The sequence below is a fragment of the Muscardinus avellanarius genome, assembly GCF_963383645.1.
Source record: "Muscardinus avellanarius genome assembly, chromosome: 6".
Classification (NCBI taxonomy): domain Eukaryota; kingdom Metazoa; phylum Chordata; class Mammalia; order Rodentia; family Gliridae; genus Muscardinus; species Muscardinus avellanarius.
In genome coordinates this window covers 26,284,793-26,294,758 of record NC_137791.1, presented here as the reverse complement: position 1 = coordinate 26,294,758, position 9,966 = coordinate 26,284,793, and the positions used below count along the sequence as shown (strand labels likewise).

The 9,966-nt window shown below is 39.7% G+C and overlaps 1 protein-coding gene across 1 annotated transcript; it reads left to right on the top strand.

Moving 5' to 3' along the window:
* Positions 1-919: 919 nt before the first annotated feature.
* FGG (fibrinogen gamma chain) lies at positions 920-9,456 on the top strand (the record flags this gene model as incomplete). The annotated part of the gene is made up of 9 exons (XM_080697889.1): positions 920-997; positions 1,092-1,136; positions 1,561-1,741; positions 1,865-1,958; positions 4,700-4,830; positions 5,120-5,253; positions 6,055-6,239; positions 7,599-7,876; positions 9,248-9,456. The coding sequence occupies 9 exons, from the start codon at positions 920-922 to the stop codon at positions 9,454-9,456; spliced, it is 1,335 nt and encodes a 444-aa protein (XP_080554015.1).
* Between the last annotated feature and the right edge of the window lie 510 nt (positions 9,457-9,966).

Sequence of the window (9,966 nt, the reverse complement as noted above, 5' to 3'; positions counted from 1 at the left end):
TGCCTTAGCCATGGGTTAAAAATAATAACTTAGCTGGGTGTGGTGGCGCATGCTTGTAATCCCCGCACTTGGGAGGCAGAGACAGGAGGATCACGCAAGTTCGAAGCCAGCCTCGCTGGCTTAAGAGATCCTGTTTCCAATTTTTAAAAAAATATAAAATAGGTCTGGGAGTATAGTCCAGAGGTAGAAGGGCTTCCAGGAACCCCAGTACCATCCAAAAATAAAATTAAAAGTAACTTAGTCATACATGAGGGCGCACACCTATAATCCCAGTACTTGGGAAGCTGAGACAAGAGTAACAGGCTTGAAGCCAGCCTCAGGAACTTAGCGAGACCTGTTTCCAAGTAAAGATAAATAAATAAAAAGGGCTGAGAGTGTTGTTCAGAGGTAGAATATCCCTAGGTTCAATCCCAGTTTATTTACCCCTCCCCCCAGATGATAACATTACCTCTTCCCTGAGCTAAGAAAGGTCTTTGGGTAACTTAGGCTGTAGCAACAGGCCCCATCATGAGCCTGGGCTGGGCTTGCTCCAGCCCTGGTCTCTCTGTTTTCTCTGCCATATACGGGAAGAAGTTGCTTCATGTAGCTCCCCTCCCCCTTCAAAGCAAGGGCTAATGCTCCACTAGCCTTTGGAACTGAGTTTTGGAGCAGGGGAAATGGCTAAGCTCAGCCAAAAAAAAGGAGGAGCTTAAACCTGTGTGCAAAATCTGGGAACCTGACTTAGCATGGGTTGGAGCCAGGATGAGGAAAAAGACACCGGAAAAAGGACCCTGCTCTTCAGGGAAGGAGGCCTCGTGATCAGCTTCCAGCCACTAGCAGGCCCGGCCCATCCTGGGACGTAGATAAAGGGACAGGTGGAGCCCAAGAGGTCAGGGTTGGACAGTACCGGGTTGGAAGCAGCTCTGGGCACCCAGACATCATGAGTTGGTTCTTGCACCCCCGGAATTTAATTCTCTGCTTCTCCAATCTTTTATTGCTATCTTCAACATGCCTGGCAGTAAGTGCACTATTCATAAAACATATTTTAATGAAAAGCTGCAACATAAACAATATGATAAATTGGAAAAATTTCTTTCTTTTTTTCCCCTTAGTATGTTGCTACCAGAGACAACTGCTGCATCTTAGATGAAAGATTTGTAAGTAGATTTTCTGTTTCTCGCTTTTTGTTTTACCTGGAGAGGGGAAGAGCCTAGAAGCAAATCTTAACATAGATATCTTTTGACTCTTTAAGCTTTTTAAAACAGACGAGCTGGGCGTGGTGGCGCACGCTTGTAATCTCAGGGCTTGGGAGGGTGAGACAGGAGGATCGCACAGGTTCAAAGCCAGCCTCTGCTACTTAGTGAGGCTCTCGGCAACTTAGTGAGACACTGTTTCCAAATAAAATATAAAATAGGTCTTAGAGTATAGCCCAGAGGTAGAAAAGAAAAGCCCTTGGGTTCCACCACCAGTACCACCAAAAAAAAAAAAAAAAAAGCACAGTAGAGGTTGAATTTTAGTCCTAGACTGTAAGTGCTGCTTTTGTCGAGATGTTTAATGACCTCATGTTTATTATATTTCCAGGGTAGTTACTGTCCAACTACCTGTGGCATTGCAGATTTCCTATCTACTTACCAAAACACAGTGGATAAGGACCTACAGAGTTTGGAAGACATGTTAAATCAAGTTGAAAACAGAACCACGGAAGCCAAAGAACTGATCAAAGCAATCAGAGTCAGCTACAATCCTGATGAGCCCAGACCAAGTAAGAAACTAAGGCTACTGACTGACTGCGATGGCTCACCTCACCGAGAGTCTCTTTTATTGTTTCCTTTCTTCTATTTGCTTAAGGATTTTCATCTTTCTCTGCTCTGGCTGTTTATCACAGATATGATAGTCGATGCTACTAAGAAGTCCAAAAAGATGGTAGAAGACATCATGAAATATGAAGCACAGATTTTAACACATGACACGAGTATTCGGTAAGCATTTTGGTTTTAATTTGCTCTCCAAGTCAAATTGAATTTTTTTTAATATATTGTGTTTCAATGAAAGTGTCCTAAAGGTTTTGCTTTCATTTAAAATATCCAGTAGAAGTCAGGTGTGGTGACAACTACTTGTAATCCCTGTACTTGGGAGGCTGAGACAGGAGGATCGCAGGTTCAAGGCCAGCCTCAGCTACCTAGTGAGGCCCTCCAGAACTTAGTGAGACCTTGTTTAAAAATAAAGAATAAAAAATAGAGTTGGAAGTGTAGCTAGGAGGTAGAATAACCCTGGGTTCAATCCCCAGTACCAAAATAAAGAAATAAAGAAATAAATATTTAGTTGATAGTATCTTTAACCCAATGGAGTCAAAAGTGTTCAGAGCAGTATGAATTGTCCTGGCTCTTATTGGCTTTTAAATAATCACATTGATGAATGGTGTTCTAAATGTTTTCAAATGTTATTAAGACCTCATTCATCTTACAGTGTACAACTAAACACATGGAAATTTGAGATTTAAAAATAAAGTCATCCTCATAAAAATGTCAAGAAACCTGTTGTTAGAAATTAGAAAGCAGAAGCATAGGAAATATTTTGGCTACTAAAGTAAATTATATTGAAGATGGAAAAGAAAAAAGAACATCTTGAGAAACTAAATTTAAGAAATGTAAAACCACAAAACACATGTGGCCGATTGAAGATGGTAGAGTGGGCCTGAAGTTAGATTTTCTCTCTTCATTTGGGAGTAAAATGTTACTAGCTTTCCAGGGTCTCATAAACCTTCTGAGCATGGACTGTCAGGTAAAGTTTTAGTTTCTTCTTCAATTTGGATTCTATATTTATGTCAAAGCCACTTAAGACACTGTGATCAATGGTGACTGGAGAGAACTGGTCCAGAAAGGATTTCTACTCTTTTTTTTTTTTTTTTTGCATCAGAAGGCTGTTGCTATTATTGTTGTGATTATTATGATCGTTTAATTTGCATCAGTTTTTCCCATCATTGAAGTTGAAGGAGACTACTATATTGTGTAGGAAAAAGAGTGCTCCAGTAGCTTGCCCCCCTCCTGTACTTCAAAGAAGCAAAGGCTTAAACATGGTTGATAGTTTTCTATCATTTCTGGACATTTATAAGCAACCATATAAGAAACTACAAAATCAGGGTTTTTATCCCCCCCCAGGACTTTTCCAAAGCTATGTAATTAGAAATATGTATGTAATAGGAAAGTGCAACTGTTTTATTGTCTATGTGATAATGACACAGATACCTTTTGCATATAAGTTAGAGATGGGAGCCCAGAAATAGATCCACAAGGGAAAATAAATAATGCACCAGCACATGTGACCATGGACCACTGAGCAGAGCCTTCCCTGCCTTTGAATCATCAGCCGGCATTCCCCTCAACCACACGACTCATTTATGTGAATTGTTACCTGATGCCCCTTATGGGTTTGATGAAAATTAGAATGATCACTTACAATGACCTTTGATTATTGACAAGGACTTTGTTACTTGTGTTGAAAGTTGAGACTATCTGCCTCATTCTAGAAAAGAACATATATTTCTTTTTTATCCAGGCATGGCAGAGCATGCCTGTAGTCCCAGTACTTGGAAGGGTGAAGTAGGATTGCAGGTTCAAGGCCAGCTTCAGCAACTTATTGAGAACCTGTTTGAAAATAAAAGTCCTTGTGTTTAATTTCCATTCCCAGTACCACAAACAAAGTAAAAAAACTAAAAAAAATTATATTTTTATTTTAATTGATTTTGGGGGATTGTTGGTTTTCTTTCTGTCCAAAAAGCTAGACATTTTAATTCATTTCAATTTATAAACATGATTTTTCAGATTTCCCAAGAATTGTCTTATTTATCAGGAGGGAATTCTTGAAAAGCAAGGCTGTATTTCTATGAGAAAATAGAAAGTTAGGTGTCTGTTAGCAGATAAATGGATAAAGAAAATGTGATATATACACATACATAGTGAAATTTTACTTGGCGACAAAGAAGAACAAAACTACCTCATTTGCAGAAAAATGTATGGAACTGAACAAAATCATGCTTTGTGAGATCAGCCAGTCTCGGAAAGTCAATGCTTGTGTGTTTTCTCTCATGTGTGGCAATCAGAAAAAAACACAGGAAACAGAAGGGACTTCAGATAAGTAAGGAGAGAGGCGGGTAAAATAGTGGAAGGGGATTGGGGCAGGGAGATGAGAAGGAGCAAAACAAGGCCGGAGGAAGGAAAGAGCTCAAATGATACTATGTCCATATATGAAGGTGTCACTGCCAATCTCACTGGCATATGTGAGGAAGGAGGGAGGGGAGAGGGTAGGATGCAGAGGGAAACACGCCAAGTGGGTGTGTGTGTGTGTGTGTGTGTGTGTGTGTGTGTGTGTGTTTGTATTGCTTTGAGCCTCACTATGATGTATAATTACAATGCACCAATACAAGTTTAAAAAACACAAAATTAGCTGGGCATGGTGGCGCACGCTTGTAATCCCTGCGCTTGGGAGGCTGAGACAGGAGGATCGCACAGGTTCAAAGCCAGCCTCAGCTACTTAGTGAGGCTCTCAGCAACGTAGTGAGACCCTGTTTCCAAATAAAATATAAAAAACATCTGGGAGTATAGCCTGGAGGTACAAAGCCTCTGGGTTCCACCCCCAGTACCACCAAAAAAAAAAAAACCCCACAAAATTACTCTTCTGAAAGGACTCCTGATCTCCTATTGCCTTATTGTTCTATTTGTAGATTTTTGCAGGAAGTATATGCTTCAAATAATCAAAAGATCATTAACCTGAAGCAGAAGGTTGCCCAGCTTGAAGAGAAGTGCCAGGAGCCTTGCACAGACACTGTACACATTCAGGATATAACAGGGAAAGGTAAGCGAGAGGTCGGTGTTGCAATCACGCTGATGAAAGCAAATATACAATGTAAAGGAGTTCGTATGTATTAGAACGGGTAGGAATAATTTGGAAAGCGTCTAGCCTTTACATCTAAGGATTCCAATAGCCTGGAGGTAGCAATGATAGTTTGAAAGGAATGATGATGTAAGAAGCAAATATCTCTTGAAAAATGAATAGTGAACAACAAGTTAAAAGTTCTTTGAGGCCGGTGCAGTCTTACCTGGATTTCAAACCACAGCACGTGTTTCTTTTTCTCCTTCTTCAGATTGTCAAGACATTGCCAATAAGGGGGCCAAAGAGAGTGGACTTTACTTCATCAAGCCTCTGAGAGCTAAGCAGCAGTTCTTAGTCTACTGTGAAATTGATGGCACAGGGAATGGATGGACTGTGCTGCAGAAGGTAATTTCTTCTCAGCATCACATATATTTAAGATAGGTACACATTGTTCCTGCTACAGGCCCAATGCTTGTCTAAGCATCTTAACCCAGTATCCCTAAGTGGTGGGTACCTTTATTTCATTGACTCACAGAGGAGGAAACCCAGGCATGAGAGCTTCAGTAACTGAATCCAGGCCGTCTGATGTTAAGTCTGTGCTCTGACTCAACACAGTGCTGGTGCTGCTGCTCCTGCAGATTCATGATGGCACGGAAGCAAAACCCTCTAGAGACAAATAGAAAGGACCTCTTTCATCAGATAGTCTAAGACCCATCACAAGAAAATATAGCCCTGTAGGAATACAGTTGGGCTGATCCAAGACAAAGATCCTTTGTGACCTCTAACAGCAGCTGGCCCAGCTGTGAATTCAGATCTCTTTATTGTGTTTACCTCCTACCACCATTACCACTACTCCTGCAGGGACACTCAGAGGGAGTGAGGCCATTCCATCACTAACACCAAGAACCAGTAATATGAAGCTTGAGTTCTGAAGTCCTCTGTGGTCTTTAAAAAAAAATCGACCACCAATTTAGAATTCACCATATACCAGGTGCTCTTCTAAGTGTTTCATTTTTATTCTTTCATGTAATCCTCAAAACAGCCCTAAAACTCCCATTGAATAACTGGGGAAACAGATACAGCTTGCCCAGGTCACTTGGTTGGTAGTTAATAGAATCATACTCTCCAAATTTTTGAAGAATGTTGATAGCATTTTCTTTACATGTGCTGATAATCTAGTCTCTCCTCTTGTCATTGTGCAATTAGAGGCTGGACGGAAGTGTGGACTTCAGGAAAAACTGGATTCAGTATAAAGAAGGGTTTGGTCATCTGTCTCCTACTGGAACCACAGAGTTTTGGCTGGGAAATGAGAAGATTCATTTGATAAGCACACAATCTCCAATCCCATATGCATTACGAATAGAGCTGGAAGACTGGAACGGCAGGACCAGGTACCATGTGGAAAGAACATCTCACTTTCTGTTGTAGAGATTTTTCTGGAAGGTGCCCTTTCCAAATTTCAAGAGACCGATGGCAAAAACAGAGCATAGCCAGACATTTTTCCCAGGAGTCAGTTTGCTTCTCGGGAAGTCCAAAGAGGCAGGTTCTCTCTGGGATGGATCTGAACGTATTGGTAAAGTTTACTTACCCTGGAAACATTCAGAGTAATAATCGTAGGGATTTTGATATGGACCAGAAATAGAGCATGACCTTAAATTGAATCTAATCCATACAACTATTTCAAGAAGCTGGTATCATTATGAATCACATTTTACAAAGTAACTTGCCCAAGGTCATATTGCTGGTAAATGGTAGAGAGGTGAGTTCAAGTAGTTAAAGTAACAACTGCCCTCTTCATGACTGGCCTGGCTAAAAGTGAATGCAGACCCTTCAGACTTCAATTCAGTTAATGGTCATAGATTCTATCAAACCATGAGCTTTCCTAAAAGTAAATCAGCTAGCTCGTAACTCGTAACTCAATTAACTCATAAAGTATGATCTAGAATTTATAGGTCAGATTTATCTGGGATTTTGAGTATTGTCTTACCCAAATTAAATTAAGAAAATTATCCAACCCTTTTATAAAATTTATTTAAAAATGAATTTTTAAATAAATGCATAGTTTTTTTGTTGATATTGCTAGTTTAAACTCAGAAACTACATAGTTAATCGACTTTCCCCCTTTAGACCACTTTCATTTTCTAAATACTAGAGAGTAGGGAAGAAAATAAATATTTTCTGGAAGTCTCTGTTCACTCACAAAGGTTCATTATGACCTTCTTTCCACAGAATTAGGATTTCTTTCATAAATGTTCCTGGGGAGAATCTGTGCCCTACAGTTGATGTTCTGTGGGCTGCACTGGAGTCTCTGTGATGTTGTAGGAATGGCTAATGGAGCTGTGTCTCCTCTGAGTGTGATACATTAGTGCATGGTCACTTATCATTTGATAGTTACTGTGACCTGTAATAACAAGTGTGCAATACTAAAAATATAAATAAAAGTAGGAAATATAAAATTAGTCATAGCAGCTGCACATTTTGATTAGATCTAAGGATCCTATATGTAAAAAACATACAAATAGGTGAAGTATTTAGTTTTCACTGGGATGCTTTGAAGGCGCGTATGCCATCTTTCAAACTGTTTTATATATCCATTGCCTCATGCCAGATTTGCAGAAAACTTTACTCAATGTGCCTATTCCAGCCACAAGAAGCAAAGTGAAATCCCAAGTGGCTGCCCTATGAAAGAAGAAACTTCTGAGATTTCCCAGGAGGTTTAGGATATAATGTGTTCATTTCCCTCTTCACAGTACGGCAGACTATGCCATGTTCAAGGTTGGATCTGAAGCAGACAAGTACCGCCTGACCTATGCCTACTTCATCAGTGGAGACGCTGGCGATGCCTTCGACGGCTTTGATTTTGGTGATGATCCTAGTGACAAGTTTTTCACATCCCACAATGGCATGCAGTTTAGTACGTGGGACAATGACAACGATAAGTTTGAAGGGAACTGCGCTGAGCAGGACGGATCTGGTTGGTGGATGAACAAGTGTCACGCTGGCCACCTCAACGGAGTTTACTACCAAGGTATGGCTCTATAGTGTATATTATGTGTTTTTATCACTGGTGTTTAGATATGAAGAAAGGAGGAATAAAAGCAAGGATAATGACTTTTTTTATCATCTAGTTCTTGATTTGAAGCCAGAATTATATAACATCAACTTATGCCTAAAATGGGCCCTTCTACAGGGGTAGCCACCTGGTACCATAGTGCCCGAGACTGTCACCATCAGTTTGAGGCTGGGGTTATAGTGTCTCCTTTAAATATACCATTGTCTGATATGGATAGACTAACATTACCATAACATGTGAGCCCACTTAGCTACTCATGAACTGTGTGTCAGAAACACCCAGTGAGCAGTGAGCAGTGAGCAGGTATGTGGAGAAGAGGACTAGAGAGCAGGGCAGCACTAGTAAGTAAAGACAGGTACTTACGAAAGCTTGAGAAGAGGATCTGACCTAGGGATTGCAGACACCAATGGGGAGAGGCCATCATTTCTATTAGGCTAGACTTATTTGGAACACTGATTTGATTTACTAGCCAACATTTATGTGTGGGAGGGTCCTACTGATGCTAAATTAGAAAGCATAGAATATGGCTACTAATAAGAAACACTGCAAGCAAATTACAAGCAAAGTTACTTCCTGAAGGCACTGTTCTAGCCACTAGTCAACTCGGAATCTTCTCAAAGATTGTTTAAAGCAACCTTCTGGTTTCCATAACATTTTTTTTAATTGGAGAAATCTAAACCAACAAAACCACGCAATTAGAAGACATTCTCGGGGAAGCACTTGATCCCTATGACCCAGGGTAGCTACGTAGGTAGTCCATGCTCCATTTCTGTGTTAGACTCCATAACTCCCTTAAACAATGGTAAGGAATCTGGTCCCTGGGCACAAGAGGTTAGATCAGTCTACTCTCTACTTTACAATGGAGATATACAATAACATTCCAGAACAAGTTTCTAAAGCTCCTCATAGTCCCCTCAATTAACCAGTAAAATTCCATTGAGAGAGAACCTCCGACCACCTGATCAGGAACTATATGGCTCCTGCCATCTTAACCTGCCTGAGGAACACTGTCCACCATAGTTGAGTCGAACATGGCTTGGGAGAGGGAGGTCACATATAAAACTTTGAGGTTCTTGCTTTGTTATTAATGAATTAATTTAAAGTAGAGATGTAACCACGAAGCATACCACACATGTAAGGGGTTGTCTAATAATCATTTATTTTAATTGTAAATCAAGATTTTAAGAATCCTTAGGGATATTTTCAGCTAGTAAATAACACAAATTTGATGTAACTTGCAGTGTAACTTCATGATAGTTCTTCATAGACTTTCTGACATGTGGAAATGCAAGTGTAATGATAACATATATCTGCAACTCGTTTTAGGCGGCACTTACTCAAAAGCATCTACTCCTAATGGTTATGATAATGGCATCATCTGGGCCACTTGGAAACCCCGCTGGTATTCCATGAAGAAAACCACTATGAAGATAATCCCATTCAACAGACTCTCCATTGGAGAAGGCCAGCAACACCAGATGGGGGGTGCCAAACAGGTCAGGCCAGAACACGAGGTTGAAATAGAAGATGAATAAATAATTTTTCTCTGTAGAGTACTTGTAGAGGCTTAACTTTTAATTTCTGTTGACCCATTCAAAGTTTCAGAAAATTTCTGAAAGTTGCTTCCCATATTTTCTTACTGTATTTATTAATTTTAACTTTTTTAAAGGATATTTAGTCTTAAAAGGAAAATAAAACTTGCTTCAGACTATATTCCCAAAGTACCCAAACCAGTTATTTAAAAATTGTTTAGGGACTGGGATGTAGCTCAGTGTCAGAGCACTTGCCTGGCAAGTGCACTGCTCTGGGTTTGGTCCCCAGTCCAAAAAGACAAAAAAAAAAAAAAAAAAAAAAAGACTCCCCTTTAAAAAGTGGTTTAGAAGAGGTAACATTTTTACTTCTTTCCTAAATATAAAAGTAAAATTATCTCTTTTTGGCATTTTTGTGACCATTTGTCATATGGTATTCTGTTTTTATTTCTTAAGTATTTTATTTCATAAGTATTATAATATATACTAAGAAGTATCATATATAGTAATAAATAG